The sequence below is a fragment of the Ostrea edulis genome, chromosome 2 (assembly GCF_947568905.1).
Source record: "Ostrea edulis chromosome 2, xbOstEdul1.1, whole genome shotgun sequence".
NCBI lineage: Eukaryota > Metazoa > Mollusca > Bivalvia > Ostreida > Ostreidae > Ostrea > Ostrea edulis.
Genome location: NC_079165.1, coordinates 10876739 through 10893984, shown reverse-complemented (window position 1 = coordinate 10893984; position 17246 = coordinate 10876739). Strand labels below are relative to the sequence as shown.

General features: G+C 36.5%; 3 protein-coding genes across 3 annotated transcripts; 1 reads left to right on the top strand and 2 right to left on the bottom strand.

The window, feature by feature from the left end:
• Positions 1–1970: 1970 nt before the first annotated feature.
• Positions 1971–4000, top strand: LOC125678890 (complement C1q subcomponent subunit B-like). Its single transcript, XM_048917675.2, has 3 exons — positions 1971–2358; positions 3368–3447; positions 3560–4000. The coding sequence occupies exons 1-3, from the start codon at positions 2054–2056 to the stop codon at positions 3967–3969; spliced, it is 795 nt and encodes a 264-aa protein (XP_048773632.2). The 5' UTR covers positions 1971–2053; the 3' UTR covers positions 3970–4000.
• Positions 4001–6403: 2403 nt separating this feature from the next.
• On the bottom strand, positions 6404–7600 carry LOC125678732 (neuronal acetylcholine receptor subunit alpha-6-like). The gene has a single exon (XM_048917395.2). The coding sequence runs from the start codon at positions 7598–7600 to the stop codon at positions 6404–6406; it is 1197 nt and encodes a 398-aa protein (XP_048773352.2).
• A 4414-nt stretch (positions 7601–12014) lies between these two features.
• Positions 12015–13980, bottom strand: LOC125680937 (acetylcholine receptor subunit alpha-1-A-like). The gene has a single exon (XM_048920765.2). The coding sequence runs from the start codon at positions 13978–13980 to the stop codon at positions 12784–12786; it is 1197 nt and encodes a 398-aa protein (XP_048776722.2). The 3' UTR covers positions 12015–12783.
• Positions 13981–17246: the final 3266 nt, after the last annotated feature.

Sequence of the window (17246 nt, the reverse complement as noted above, 5' to 3'; positions counted from 1 at the left end):
TTTTAAAGATATCAACGATTCAATTAAAGAGATCATTTAATTAAATTGTGGATTAAAGGTGAATATAACGAACAGTGATCAATCTCATAACTCTTACAAGCAATACAAAATAGATAGTTGGGCAAACACGGACCCCTGGACACACCAGAGGTGGGATCAGGTGCCTAGGGTATGTTGAATTGAAGATATCTCTAGTCTAATTATGTAAAACTTATACGGTACCAATTTTGATGCACCAGATGCGCATTTCGACAAATAATGTCTCTTCAGTGATGCTCAAGCCGAAATATTGGAAATCCGAAATAACTAAAAACTTGTAAGAGCTAAAAGGAAAACTAGAGTGCCAAAAAACTGGAGCCAAATTCGTATAAGGATCATGGGAGATAATCTATAGCATAGATGCTTTCTCAAAAAGAATTATTGCTTGCATGAATTGAACTATTGCTCTCGTCAATTGAATTATAGCGTGTACATGTATGAATTCAACTATTGACATCAACAATTCAACTATAGCGCTTATCAATTCAGCGGAATAAGAAATCCTATCAACAATTCAAGTAATGTGCGCAATAATTCAGAATTGAAAATAGTATTAATTATTTGAAGATATTTTTTAATTGAAGCGCATCAAATGAATTGATTATATCTTCAAATAATTAACGACTTTTTAGCTCACCTGAGCCGAAGGCTCAAGTGAGCTTTTCTGATCAAAACTTTCCGTTGTCCGTTGTTGACGTTTTTGTCGTCGTCGTTGTCATAAACTTTTCACATTTTCATCTTCTCCAGAATCACATGGCCAATTTCAACCAAACTTGGCACAAAGCGTCCTTGGGGGTAAAGGGAATTCAATTGCATTCAAATGAAAGGTCATGTCCCCTTCAAATAGGAGATAATCACAAAAATAGGATGTTGTCATTCAAAAATTTCCTTTTCAAGAACTAATGAACCAAAAAAGGTGAAATTTACATAAAAGCTTCCTGATATAGTGGAGATTCAGGTTTATCAAAATCATGACCCCAGGGCGTATGTTGGGGTCGTCATAGGGGATCAAAGTTATACATGCGATTATATAAAGAAAATCTTTAAAACAGTTCTTCTCAAGAACCACTGGGCCAGAAGAGTGGATATTTATCTGAAAACTTCCTGATATAGAGCAGATTCAAAGTTCAGATCATGACCCCCGGAGGTAGGGTGGGGCCACAATAGGGGATCAAAGTTTTACATGCAGAAATATAATATTAAAAAATTTCTTCTCAAGAACCACCGGGTCAATTTCAATCAAACTTGATACAAATCATCCTTAGGTGAAGGGGATTGAAATTTTTTCAAATGAAGGGCCATGACACATTCATAGGGGAGATAATCACAAAAATTCAAAAATAGAGTGGGGTCATTTAACAATCATTTTCTCAAGAACCACTAGGCCAGAAAAGTTGAAATTTACTGAAGTTTCCTGACATAGTGGATATACCCGAGTGTCAAAATCATGATCTCCGGGATTAAGGTGGGAGCCGCAATAGGGAATCAAAGTTTTACATGCGATGGGAACCAAACCAATTGGCACAAAGCATCCTTAGATGAAATATGTTGATATGAAAGGTCATATCTATCTACAAGGGCATATGATAATTAATGAATCTGAAATCAAGTTTAATAATTAAGTTTGATAAATCATTAAGTTTTAGATGTTACATTTGACAAGCTTTTTCTGAACCAATCTGCTTGTTATCTTCGTAAGCCGAGGCTTTTCGGTCCACGCCGCTCCCCACATGCGGAGTGGGGGCGGAGTGGACCGAAAACCTCTGGCTTGCGAAGATGGTTGCTTGTATAATGAAAGTTTTGTTCAAGTTTGTTTATTGCCAAGAACTGCTGCTCAGCTGAGCGATGTGGTCCATGGGCCTTTTGTCAATTGTTTGCGTTGATATTAATTTGGCGATTCATACACTCAGAAATATTTCCGTATATTCGACATCAAACTAGATAACCACCTTATCTAGCTACGTACTACGCGTGTTTATGATTATCCCTGAGCATTGTTACACTGACACATAAAATGACGTTATACAGTTCAATATTTCTATTTCTTATTCTGGGAATAATCGGAGTCTGTGCTGACGGGGACCCTATGCTGCAAAATGTTCTGAGGAAACTCTCCGAATTGACGTCTACGGTCCAAGAACAAAATGAAAAGATTATTCAGTTACAGCAGATTGTAAAGACACAGGGGTGTGAATTAGAGACACTCAGATCTACTGTAGCCCAGAGTCACCACAAGGACACAGATGATCGAACTTCAGGTTCGAACAAATCAGACAACGTGACCCTGACAACCGCCCCGCCGACCAAACTGTACCACAGGTGATTTGTCGCCTATTATTTTCGTAGTTGACGATCACCATTAAGATTAGAGATGGATTCTTATCATTTATGTGCCATATGGGAATGTATTTCCTTCAATTATAAAACATGAGGGCCATGAAGGCACATACTATTTTCTTAACATATAATTGTGTCACGCTAAAGTGGATCTGATGAACTTGATTTACAGTGGGCAATGTTTTAGTAGAACCAACAGAGCACTAACTTTTGCTCTTATTTGAAGTGCTTATAGGTACATATGCTAACAGTTTTGTTAGATTTTCGTAGAGAATCGTGAAATTGTGACGTCAGCAGCTGTGCATGAAGTGGCGCGAATTTGATCCAATGTATGACGCTGATGATCAAGGTTGGGGTTCCTTGTGTAACCAGATGAATAAGTTTAATGGTTAGAGCGCTCGCTTTGCAGTCGGAAGGCCCCGGTTTGATTCTCGAACATTAGATGTTTAACATAAGTCGTGACCTTCACCGAGGGCTATGTCATTAGTCACATGGGTCTTTCAGATATGACCTTTAAATGGAGTTTTCCGGCCGTGTTACGGTTAACGTTGGTATTCATTGCTACAACCGTATGAACCATCCATTGATCAAACTTCGTTGCACTTCATCTAAAGCAGGTGACCTCTCTACAAGAACACCCTTCTCTACAATGGGAAGACGTTGCAGCTCAGTAATTAACCATCGCAGTGCTTGTTTTCATTGCTTTGTTCTTACCTTAATACTCAATTGTCGTTCGTACTATGAAATTACGAGACATGCACATGTGATCCCGAATATTGTAATCTTTATATATCAAACAAATAAGGACGTAAAGTAAGTTTATTTTGTTGGGGTTAGGTGCTCACCTTTTTATTATATACAAGAACACTGATTAATAAAGAGAAGACTATTTTTTAATCTAGAATCAAAGAAGAAGAAATCAACTGCTATCAACGAATAACTAGTATCACAGCATCAATACTGTATTATAGTACTATATTATAATTTGTAGGGAACCAGACCAACAGAGCTCGACTACTGAAGGGAAGGCTTCTGCAGGACCTTTGACTCCTCATGTTAAAAGGCTACTAAGTAAGTCCACACAATTATGGATAAATGTAATAAACAACTAACTTGAAATGGATATTATATATTGTAGAGAGGTAGCATATATGGCAGCGAGAGTTTGTTTGTTTTCTTGTAGTGGGTGGAAGCGTTGTACAGCGTGTTGGGTTTACAGCCTATAGGTATTCAGACGACCCACTTATTCCAAAACAAACCCTTATTTACGAAAAGGTCCTCAGCAATGTTGGATCACGCTATAACCAGCACACTGGGATTTTCTCTGCTGATGTCTCCGGCCTCTATGTGTTCTATTCTGGCGTAGAATGTGCACCTCATCAAAGTATGGGGATAGAAATCATGAACGATGGCAACTCAATCGGCTACACTTACTGTGATAGCAAATCTGACGCGTATAGCAACAGCGGTGAGATGATTGTTGCGGAAGTGACGTCAGGAAGTTCAATATGGGTACGTGTCAGCTCCACGAGTAATCCAAATGCAGACACAATCGGTCACAAAACCATGTTTTCTGGGTTTTTGTTAAATTGATTTATATTTGATTAAAGATTGCAAATTTGCACTATTCACTTTTTCATTTATGAATTATAAAGGAGAGAAACAGAAAGAGAGGGATTCGTGATTAGCATAGACCTCTTGAGACTACAAATTGTATTTTATTTACTGACGGTACTAATAAACTCTGACCTGATTACACTCAGATCATGACAAACTTTAGCCTGATGTACCTACAAGTACGAATACCGTTGCGGCTATGCATGTTTTGATCGATCAATGCTGAGTTGAGGGGTCGTTTATCCTTTGGACAAAACAAGGTCCATTTTAAATTTGAGATTTAATACATGGGTAGTTTCTCATACGACTTTATCTAGTTGCTTTGGCAATAACATACTAAAGTAGACAATCCAGATTCTACAACATTTTGGCGTATTAGAAAATCTGCTTACAGATTTTTAGCGATTTTACTAATTTCTCACAAAATAGAATCAAATAAAACGTTACCATCCATTGAAAATGAAATACTCTAAAAGGCTTTGACTAAATTGTCATATTGTTCCATGACAAACGCCCATTTATGCCTTGCTCTCAGTCAATTTGCTAGCGGACTAACAAGTCATTTCAGCTTCACGAACCCCACAGCCTACCCAATGAAAAAGTGAAGATAACGAACAGTGAGCATCTCATAAATCCTATAAAGAATACAAACTTGAGGGCAAACACGGACCACTGGATATATATACCTAGGAGGAGTAAGCATCCTCTGTTGACGTATACTTGTCGTGAGTTGTACATCTTGATCAGATAAACGGCGAAATAGTACCCATTGCTTAAATGCCTCGTCAATAGATTCTCCAATGTTATTTCTAAGGCAATGTAACCAAGTAAGTTAGGTGGGTTTTTTTACTATCTGTTGCTATCTGTTTTGGTCATATAAACAAACGTTATGATTCGTCTCCAATTCTAAAGTGATATGAACTTTATGAATTTTTATATATTCTTAAATAAGACATGTCATCTCTCGGTGTTCTCCAATTTGAGATCAATGGTTAATTTCAGGATAGCTAAAGCTGAGTACCAGTGAGGGTTTTTTAACGTGCCAATGCCTGCTGCAACATGGGACCTTCGTTTTTAAGGTCATATCCAAAAAGAAAATGATTCTCTCTTCTAAATGATGAGCGTTTGGCAAAGGAGCAATCTCTCCCTATTTTGATATCTTTGGTTTGACGCGACCATGGCACGAGCGGGACTCGAACTCGCGACCTCCCGGTTACGAAGCGAACACCCTGCCACTAATTGGGGCACTGGTTTTTGGTTCTTTTTTGCGTCTCGTTGAGAATGTTTCACTCATATTGAGATATCACCTGCAGATGTAGGTGAAGTACCACAAATACAGACCTCTGCTTAGCGCTCAGGGCCGTAGCAGTGAGGATTCTTTAGTGTGCCAATGCCTGAATCACAATCTAAAATAACAGCCACACAATCATAGATAATACATAGAATATTGAAATCTTTTTAATTGTTATTTAGCAATGTTTTGATTAAAATTGATTTGATATACAAGCATGTGCTCTCTCTCTCTCTCTCTCTCTCTCTCTCTCTCTCTCTCTCTCTCTCTCTCTCTCTCTTGGACTTTAAAAGATGTGGATACAAACTCAGCGTCATACCGAAAACGTCAAAAAGGTGGTGTTCGTTTGACAAATAGTCAGCCTTTAGAAGTAAAGTGAGAGTCACGGGTCTTTCGGACAGTATTTTAAAACCGAGGTTCTGTTTCATACCAGGCGTGCCACGATCAAGAAACCTCGCTACTACAGACCTTAGTGCCACGCATAGGTCTAAATATTTGACATTTTGCCTTCCAGTGGTGAAGTCTCTATATATGGGAATATTTCTTGAATTAAGAAATGAATATTATAATTCTCTTCTTGATGGCGGTATATCAAATGGAAAATTGGACGGAAAGCTTCATCATAAGTTCATATGCTTATGATAGCAAATAAAAACATCTGTCTACCTTCACTTTTGTCTTAATGCTACTGTGCCTGGAATTGTCTAATTTTATTTGGACTTGAAATTCATTGGAAACAACCATGGATCAAATTGAAGTACTGGAAATATGCAATTGTCTTGATTTTCCTTAATAGGGGAGACAAAGTCCGTTTTCAAAATCGTATTGTTCATAAATTACGTCAGGAGACACCGTATAAGTGAATTTTTTATCGAGACACAAATGTAGCGATTTTCCCCAGAGAGCTAATCATTCCAAGAAAGGTAACTATAACCTACGATACTGAATAAATTGTAAGCGATGTTCAATTCTAGCGATCACAACACCCCCGCAAATGATGCCAAAATTAAATCTCCACGAAAATTCTGCTTATGCAGTTATTTTGTACATCAACTATCACATACACGGTGATTAAAGTCACTCTGTATTCTGAAGAACGCTAGGTTGTGGGAGAGGGATTCAAGTTGCTAATCCAAAGTAAATGATTATTTGAAGTACATACAGAAACAATGAGGAAATAAAGCAAAACATGTCAAATCGTTTGGCTACATCCTTCCAAGACCACGATCGACATTCTTTTTCCTTTGCCTCCTTCTGTGGTTCAACATTCATCACAATATTAGTTGAAAATGGACCTTTCGCATCGATTGTTTTTAAGCAACATAAAATTTTTAACCATTTCGGCATACAGGTGTCCTCCTTAAACGAGTGGATATTTGCACTGAGAATCACACACAGAGTAACAAGTGCTCCTAAAATCACATATCCAAACAAAAGAAATCCGAGAACAGAAATATTTGGTTCGGACGCCTCGGGAAGTTTCCCCTGAATGATGGTCAGGAAAACCACGCTTGCGAGAAGAACAGTCACGGAAAACCCGACCCTCTCACCGGCATCATTGGGAAGAAGGAAAACGAATGCCTGCAAAATGGCCACGACTGTCATAGGAAGTAAGAGACTCGCTATATAATAAGTAGACCTCCGTTTTAGGTGTAGCCCGACCACTACAAATGTGGTACCTTCTTCTGTATGAGAATAGTTGGTCGTGTCTTCGACTTCCCATAACCCACTTTCTTCATAACTCGTTAGAGTGACTTTAGAATTTGGGAAATATATATTTAGCCAGTCTACTCCGACAGTATAAGCAACGAATCTAAGTGCGCAAAACTGCTTATCAAATGGATAGTACGTTACGTCTGCGTCACAGACAACTTCAAAAGACTGCATGGTCACCCAAAAACAGGATCCCTCATTATCCACATTTACCTGGACGAGATTACTTCCTAGTCCGTATACCTCTTTGAAAGGGTTTATGTTCACTATATTTGGTATCCATACTTTATCCTGAGATACTAATGTTTTTGTAATATTGTTGTACTTGGCTGGAACCCAAGATAACCTCTCATCCCGCCAATGGGTGTAAAACACGCCATTTATCGTGAATTTGCTACTCGCTTCCACAAATTCTTTTATTGCAAGTAGATAGAATTGCATCGACACGTTCAGTGGGTAGTCCCTGTCATTTCCAGCACGAAGTTCTTTATTGTAGTTGTTGAATAAGTCCCTATATAGACGGTCCTCGTCAGTAACATTGTAGGAGTACACAGAATAGAAAATACAAATGAAGTAACCTGATGTGAAATGCATGAACTTCATCTTCGTTAGCCACTAACTCTTCATTTAATTTGATAGGTGATCGGGATATCGTGGTTTTTCATTCCGTGAGGGAGTTGTAAACGATTAATGGCGGTGATTATACCAGCAGCCATCATGATAGACTTAACGACCTTCAATGAAGGGTATTGGTTTGCTTCAGAAAAGAATGAACGTGATTTGTAGTTTATTGTAATTTTTAAGTGGCGATTGTTTCCGTGATCAAATTAATTACGTCAAGTGCTATCACACATTAATACAATTACTTCTCAGCTTTGATTTGTTTTATTTCATCATTTATGTTTAAACAGAAAATCATGAAATACACAACAGTAAATAACAAGAACATTAAAGAAACTTCCCAACAGACCACAGAAAAATGGGTCATATGAAAGGCGAAGATAACGAACAGTGATCAATATGATTTATTGTTTGCTATGTTAATTGGTAACTCGATACTTCTCTAAATATACTGAAGCATAATACAAAAGAAATTGGAATTAGATTACAAATCTTTTCCTTCTGCGTTAGATATGAAATTGTTGCAAAATCAATAACGTCTGAATGGAAACAAACCAAGTAGGCTTAGAAAATCTTAATTGTCGTACTATAAATGAGAGTATGTGAACTGTAAAATCCGATTCCCTGGAGTCTCTAAAGCAATTAATAAACTTTGATAACGGTTAAACTTGACTTCTAATTGCAACTTTCAGTCTCATTAATAAAATTAACTACTGTTCACTGTTAAGTTCCCGTGTCTATATCCTTGACAATGCAAGTGTTAATAGTTAATATTCCTGTAAATGAAGTCTCCTTGCTCAAAGTGGAATATGAAAACGGTTAAATCTGACATCCTGTAAGTAAAGTCTGTGTTAATGAAATTAAACACGTTAAAGGTTAGGCACGAGTATCCGTAACAGAAGTTTCTTCAATGAAAAAGTGAAGATAAGGCCATCCTTAAAAAATTGTATGTTTGCTGTAACGCGACCGACCCACTCAAAACACCGCGACTCAATTTTATTATGGCTACTCTGAAAGCTGTTGTTTTGTTTTTTTTTGATCGAGATTGAGATTCAAAAAAAAAAAATCCAACATGGTGGACAAGTCCATGGTCACGTTTACTGTGACTGTCAATTTAAAGCAATATATGCTGTAACTGACGGTAAATGAATTGAAAAATAAAAGAACAAATTGAATAACATAATTGTGATTGAATATTCTTCATAAACCTATCGTATCAATATATTAATATGTCAATTCATGAATTATTGTCTTCATGACAGTAATTCCTGCTCATCATCTCCAATGTGCATTGACCTCGGAGGTCATCAGTTGCTGCCAACCCACACACTGATTCTACATATCATGCGTGTCCATATGATTAATTAGTGTTTTAATAGACTTTGACAAAAAATTAAAATGATACCCACTGTAAGGGACTTGGATTACCAGCAGTCCCAATTGCAAGTTAAAACTATAGGCCTAGCAGAAATGCATTCGACGTTTTAATGCAGCCACCAAGTACCTAAAAAGTGCGTAACTTTTTGGTTGACAAACAACAATTCACAGGTTTTCAAAATGGAAGACATATAAACATTTAAATATAGATCTAGTCATAGATAACTTTATTTTAGTATCTGTTGAAGATCGACTGGGACTGACAAATAATTACACTTGTAATGTATAATAGCAATACCTTTCCATATTGCCCATATATACATGTACCTATATATTCATAAAGTCTGAATGCTGTCCGTGTCTTGTGTACCTAATTAGTGTGTAACAGTAGGCACATTCAAAGTGAGATTTAGTATAATTATGTTATACCTATAAACTACAATACACACAAAATAAACATAATGTATCACGATACAAATAAGGAATAACTCTTGTTTAGGTTTAGATCACATGATAATTGACATAAACGCTGGTGAAAGCACTATGTGGGCCAATCGCATTATCAACTTGTAACGCTCCCAAACTAGACAGTTGTTACAATGTATTTGTATTTAAATACATTATCTCCTGAATATATTTTTTAGTAAGTTCTAATATTAATTTTTTATTGACTAATGGTAAAATTTGTCTAATATGTCTAACCTTCGGCTGAAAGCTAGCTTGAGTGACGTCACATTGGCACGAGAGAATGGTAATTCATGAGACCATAAACCCATTGTCTACTTGGTAGTGTTATATAGAACAGAATGTACATGTAAATATAAATATATACCAGTACCTGTTTATTGCAATCTATTTACATTCTGCATTGAAAACTTGACTCCAGTTCAGTTCTTGAAGTAAAGTTATTAGTTTTGAAATCTTTAATGTGTTGTCCTAGTGTACATCGCAATTTTGCTCATTTACAAATCAATATAGTAAGTGATTTTCAAAAAAAAAGAAAGCCTACTTACCTACCCACACTGAAAAATCTGAGTCGCGTTACAGCAAACATACAATTTTTTAAGGATGGCCTAACGAGCAATAATCAATCTCATTCCTATATAGAATACAAAATTAAGGGTAGGACAAACCAGCATCTCTGAACACACCGTAGAGATGGCCTACGAAGATCATCCCCCGTTGACCGATCACACCCGCCGTGAGCCCTATATCTTGATCAGGTAAACGGAGCAATGTGTAGTCAAAGTCAGTTGTGTTTTCATGTTTCATCTCTTTGTACATGTGTTGATAAACTTGGTTAATGATAAATCTTACTGTTCGTAACTGAAATCTACTTTTTAATGATATTGAGCAATGTTGAGGTTAACTTCCCGAACCTGTCTCCTTCATGGAATGGACTATGGTAGCTCTAACTTTCCGTAAGTAATAAATCTACCTATTAAAATTGGACCATGTTAATGGTTCGATCTTACTTCCCGGAAGTGAAATGTACTGAGTGAAATTGGACTCTGTTAACAGTTAGCTGATGTGCATTATTTATCGAGTATCAACGGTTGAGACCAATTACAGAAAAATAGAGAGAAAAGGTATACAATGTAACTCAGCTCAAAGAAGGTGCTGCCTATTAAGGAGCCATTGTCATACTTTGATGAGAAGCTGAGGATACATCAGTGGAAGCAAGGAAACCATCAACATCGTCCACTGTACGGAAACTGTCTCGTTTAAAATAAGCTTTTCACATATTCCATGGTGTTTATAACGATTTAGTTTGCCAATACAACCTATCATTGGGTCAACTGCTCTCTGACGTGTTCATACCAATTTTTAGGCTGTTCTTGACACACTGATTTTAACTACGAATAACTCCGATTACCTGATCAAGATATAGGGCTCACGGCGGGTGTGACCGATCGACAGGGGATACTTACTCCTCCTAGGCAACTGATCTCAATTCTGCTATGTCCAGGGATCCGTGTTTGCCCAACCGTTTTTGTATTCCTTATTGGAGTTATAAGATTGATCACTGTTCGCTTTCTTCAGCTTTTCACATACGAGTTGAGGATATCAGATTTTATTTCTAATAAGAAAAAATGTGAAGAAGTAAAACTTATTTTCAGATTTGATTTCTTTTAATGAAAAAGATAGGTGGTTAAAAAATAGGTCACATTTACTCGTCAGCAGAATCCAATTCAATTAAGGTGGATTGATCCTCACGTGACTTATCAATGTGAATGGTTAAAAGTGGGAAAACTGTATTAATTTCCACTCAATATAGTTTAATTTAATTAATAACCAAAGAAAATGTGTATGTTGCCACCTTTTTAAAGATGTCAGACATACAAAACCAGAAGTATATATCAACATTTAAAAATCACACATTTTCGTTAAACAGAATAATGAAAATCAATAAAAACCTACTGAAATGACAAATTTTAATTGTCAACAGTTTAAGAAAACTGCTAATTCATAGATATATAAAGATTAATTGTGGATATTAGGGAAATCATTGTGTCATAGACATGCAGTAGAGGAAATTCCAGCATAGGAGTTATTGCCCTTGACAATTTTTTAAATTATAAATAATTGATTATCTATGGAAAATAAAAACTTTTTCATTATCAAAAGCTTACTTTTTTTTTATTTTATTCAGTGAATAAAATTCCTCTGAAAAATATATTTCTATCATTCGCAAAATTTAATTGAATAAAGATTTTGCAAAAACCTATGACATCACATGAGGATCGATCAACCTTAAGGAGACTGAAGGAAGGAAATCAGTTTTAATTATATATTCCAATTTCATAAACAATACTGCAGACCAGAAAGTTAGACTTGAACACACAACCCAATCTTAATAATTTCACTAAATACCTCCACAACCCCCATTATCTCGTGCATGTCTTTCGTGACTGGAAACATCCACTCAATAAATGGCAGGTCTAGAGGAACAACAAATCCCGGTTTAACGAACAAGAACACCATAACCCTCTTCTCCCGAAAACAACAATTTCCCAAGTCATTACTTCGATAGTTTAATTAATATTTAAAGGAGCAGTATACCCAAGTATTTAGTAAACTTCGCTTTGGTAGCTCGAATATCAATCTATAATCAAATAATCCATACAGTTATCATTCCATTAGGACAAACCTAAACTTTGATGGCCGTTTCCAAGGTTCTTGATCATCCATACTATCAAATACAATTCAGTTGCATCTTATATGATTACTAGTGTACGAAGTAAAACAATTCAAATTTGAGAGAGCATTAACATAGTATGCAAGAAAACGATGATTCGTTTATAGAGAACTATCATACTGGTAATAATCCTTAAAAAAAACATTCACATTACTAAATGAGAGTAATTTGAAATGAAAATATTGCAATAATTTCGTAAAACGTTATATTCACACAATTCTAATGAAAGGAGAAGTCATCTTTATTCAAGAGTTCACGAACAACAAGGGGTTAGACGACACATAGGAATTCTTCCGTCGCTCGACAGGAAATGTGAAAGACTTTTTCTATGCATTCATTCCAATTCCTTGAGTAATCATTTTTTACTAGGACTTAAAATTCAAACAACACAATCATGCATCACGTGAAGTATTGCAAATATGCAGGTACCTTGCAGTTTACATGATTTCCATTTTTTCTTTAATAATGCAGCCAATGTCTGTTTCCAAGATATTATTACGCATAAACTACATGAAGAGGTACCTTATTTATCCTGTATTACATACACAACGATCAAGATTACCCCCTACTCTGGGTTGACGAGAGGAGTTCAAGCTGATAATCCAAAGTAAATGATTACTTGAATAGCATATAGAAACAAGGAGGAAATAAAGCAGAATCTGTCAAATCGTTTCGCTACGTCATTCCAAGAACATGATGGGGGCTCCTCTTCCATTTCTTCCTCCTTCGATGCAACTTTCATCGTACTGCTAGATGAAAGGGTGCCTTCCACTATGTTTGATTGCAAACAACATATATATCTTAGCAATTTTGGCATATGGGTGGCTTCCGTAAACGAGTGGATGTTTGCACTGAGAATCACACACAGAGTAACAAGTGCTCCTAAAATCACATATCCAAACAGAAGAAATCCGAGAACAGAAATATTTGGTTCGGACGCCTCGGGAAGTTTCTCCTGAATGATGGTAAGGAAAACCACGCTTGTCAGAAGAATGGTCACGGAAAACCCGACCCTCTCACCAGAATCATTAGGTAGAACAAAAACGAATGCCTGTAAAATGGCCACGACTGTCATAGGAAGTATGAGACTCGCTAGATAGTAAGTAGATCTCCGTTTTAGGTGCAACCCGACCACTACATATGTAGATCCTTCTTCTATATAACAATAGTTGGCCGTGTCCTCAATTTTCCATAACCCACTTTCTTCATAATTCGTCAAAGTGACTTCAGAATTTGGGAAAGATATATTTAGCCAGTCTACATCAAGAGTATAAGCAACAAACTTAAGTACACAATATTGCTTATCAAAAGGATAGTACGTTACGTCTGCGTCACAGATAACTTCAAAAGACTGCATGGTCACCCAAAAACAGGATCCCTCATTATCCACATTTACCTGGACGAGATTACTTCCGAGTCCGTAGGCCTCTTCGAATGGGTTTACAGTCACGATGTTGGGTATCCATATTTTTTCCTGGAACACTAGTGTTTTCGTGATGTTATTGTACGTCGCTGGATCCCATGATAAACGTTCATCTCGCCAAGTGATTGCAAACACGCCATTTACCGTGAATTTGCTGCTCGCCTCCACAAATTCTTTTATTGCGAGCAGATAGAATTGCATCGACACGTTAAGTGGGTAGTCCCTGTCATTTCCAGCACGAAGGTCTTTATTGTAGTTGGAGAATAAGTCCGTGAAGAGCCGACCCTCGTCAGTAACATTATAGGAGTACACAGAATGGAAAATACAAACAATCAAAACTAATTTGAAATGCATATTTTTCATAATTTGTCTGATATCTTCTCTTATTTCGCAACACTTTTGTCACTTGCGCGTATAGTAAAATCAGCTGACGTGATTTGTCTTTGTGTGGTGGTATTAGACACGATTATTCGTGTTATTAATTCAGAATCATTTATCGAGCAGCTTTATCAATATTTAAACGGCTTGCATTGAAGGGATTTAATTTCAATAGAAATACAATCCAGTAATTGTAAGTATCAACACACGTCAATTACACCTACTTTTTTCCTGATTATTCGATTCGTATGGACATAATCATTTACGTTTAAAGTATCTCGTTAATGAGCTGAAATGATTAGCCATTTTCGTTCACAATTTATTATTACATAAAGAAATATGAACTGCACTTAAATGCAATGATCAAAAGAAACATAATTCTAGAACAAAGAGAAACAGGTCAAGTTTACTTTGTTGTTTTGTCGTGATAATTTGTAACTTGACACTTCTTCATATACTGAATAATACAAGACAATACAGTTGTTCAATCAATTTACATACATCCATTTTAAACTTTTGTCTCTGCTTTAGATATAATATTGTCATAAAATTCAAAGGCATGAGGACCTCAAATCACTTATTCTAAAAGGTCCTAAATACAGAGAACATCGGTCTTTTAATTGGCGACAGAACTTCATCTCTATTATGAATTCTGTCGAAGATTATGCCAGACGATGGGCTAAATATGAAAACGAAGAACTTGATACAATGTCAGAATGTGTTAAAAGCGTAAGAGGGATATTAAAATCCCGCATTAGACACATGAAAACAAAAGTACGTACCATCTATCCTTCTGTGTGTCTAGTAAACCAGAAGTGATAAAAGAATTAGATATGTTACATGAGGAATATGTTTTGGTTCCAGCTGACAAAACTAGTTGTATTGTAAACGAACTTGGCATTAATTCCACTTTTGGTAATCATACATATACCCCAACTGCCCTTTCAAAAGATGAAATTCTTCAAAACCATGCTTCAGTTTTAGACACATTTAATATCCCAGTCAATTGGGTCGAATGAATATGAGTTACCGTACCTATACTGGATTTCTAAACTACATAAAAACCCTTACAAAGATACATTGCTGGATCCAGTAAGTGCTCTATTAAGCCCCTATCTTTTCTCCTCACGAAAATATTAACAGCTGTGAAGGAGAAACTTCAAACGTACTGTGCGACTACATATACCAGAAGTGATGTTAATCAAATGTGGATTCTAAAAAATTCTAAAGAACTTTTAGTAAACTTGAAATCGCAGAATTTTTCCCAAATCAATAACATTAAAACTTATGACTTTTCAACACTATACACGATCATTCCTCACGATAAATTAAAGACTAGACTTTTTGACATCATAGACAGTTGCTTCTTCAACAAAAACGGAAATATTCATATCTAGTGATCAGTCATTCAAAAACTTACTTTGTTAAACACCACTCTGATTCCACGCACAAGTACTCTGAAGTTGAAATAAAAAATATGCTAGAGTTCCTCATTGACAATATCTTCGTGGTCTTTGGTGATCAGGTCTTCCAACAGTCTGTTGGAATTCCCATGGGCACGAATTGTGCTCCTTTGTTAGCTGACCTGTTTCTATATTCATATGAAGCCGAATTTATTCAAAAACTTCAACGCGAGAAGAAAAAATCTCTCGCTGTGGCCTTCAATTCGACATTTAGATATATCGATGACGTTTTGTCTATTAATAATAATAGCTTTCATTCATATGTCGATTTGATATTTCCCTGTGAGCTCGAAATAAAGGACACCACAGAGTCGTCCACTTCTGCTTCATACTTAGATATTTTATTGAAAGTAGACATTAACGGCAAACTGACAACTCAACTGTATGACAAACGGGATGATTTCACCTTCTCCATCGTCAACTTCCCATATTTATGTAGCAATATTCCATTATCACCTGCATGTGGTGTTCATACATCTCAACTGATTCGATATGCAAGATCTTGTTCTGCTTATAGTCAGTTTTTAAATAGAAGTAAGCTACTCACAAACAAGTTGATGGTGCAGGGGTTTCAACACTCTCGATTGAAGTCAGCATTTCGCAAATTCTATGGTCGTTATAACAATCTAGTTCGTCAATACAACCTCGCATTGGGTCAAATTCTGTCTGACGTGTTTCATACCGATTATTAGACTGTTCTTGGCACACTGATTTTGACTGCGGATAACTCCGTTTACCTGATCAGGATATAGGGCTCACGGCGGGTGTGACCGGTCGACAGGGGATGCTTACTCCTCCTAGGCACCTGATCCCAACTCTGGTGTGTCCAGGTGTCCGTGTTTGCCCAACTATCTATTTTGTATTGCTTATAGGAGTTATGAGATTGATCACTGTTCGTTATCTTCACCTTGCATTGGGAACAAGCAAATTTACTGTAGAAAACTACACCATATTGATCGCTTAATCTTATTTTCTGACCTTGACAAGATGATTTCATATTCTCCATCGTCAACTTCCCATACTTATGTAGCAATATTTCATTATCACCTGCATATGGTGTTTATATCTCTCAACTGATTCTATACGCAAGAGCTCGTTTTGCGTATGATCAGTTTTAAATCGAGACAAGTTACAGACAAACAAGTTGATGTTACAGGGGTTTTAACAGTCTCTTTTAAAGTCAACATTTCGCAAATTCTATGGTCGTTATAATGATCTAGTTTGCCTGTGTAACCTATCATTGGGTCAAATGCTGTTTGACGTGTTTCCTACCGATTGTTAGGTCGTTATTGGCACAGTGATTTTGACTACAGATTACTCTGTTTACCTGGTCAAGACATAGGGCTCACTGTGGGTGCGATCGGTAGACAGGGGATGCTTACTCCTCCTAGGTACCTAATCCCAACCCTGGTGTGTCCAGGGGTTTGTGTTTTGCCCAACATTTTATTTTGTATTCCTGTGGGATTTATGAGATTGATCACTGTTCGCTATCTTCGCCTTTCTTTAAATTTCTTCATAAATTTGATTATGTTGACGGCTATATCTGACATCTGAAAACAACCACAGAATTGTCATTTTGTATAACGTAATTTCTACTATAGCAACTGTTATTTACAAATACAAGATGTACTGTAGAATCAAAGAAATTGAAGAAAGTACCGAAAATATATACATGCATGTTAAAGCTTTTTAAAGATGTACTCTCATGATAAATGTAGCAATATTTTGAGTAAATGCTTACTTAACTTAAATTTATGTGATATATGGAATGAATTGCATCCAGACAAA

Coding starts and splice junctions, on each gene's coding strand:
- LOC125678890 (XM_048917675.2), top strand. CDS start 2,054: ATGACGTTATACAGTTCAATATTTCTATTTCTTATTCTGGGAATAATC. Junction 2,359..3,367: donor CCGACCAAACTGTACCACAG/GTGATTTGTCGC, acceptor TATAATTTGTAG/GGAACCAGACCAACAGAGCT. Junction 3,448..3,559: donor TCATGTTAAAAGGCTACTAA/GTAAGTCCACAC, acceptor GTTTTCTTGTAG/TGGGTGGAAGCGTTGTACAG.
- LOC125678732 (XM_048917395.2), bottom strand. CDS start 7,600: ATGAAGTTCATGCATTTCACATCAGGTTACTTCATTTGTATTTTCTAT.
- LOC125680937 (XM_048920765.2), bottom strand. CDS start 13,980: ATGAAAAATATGCATTTCAAATTAGTTTTGATTGTTTGTATTTTCCAT.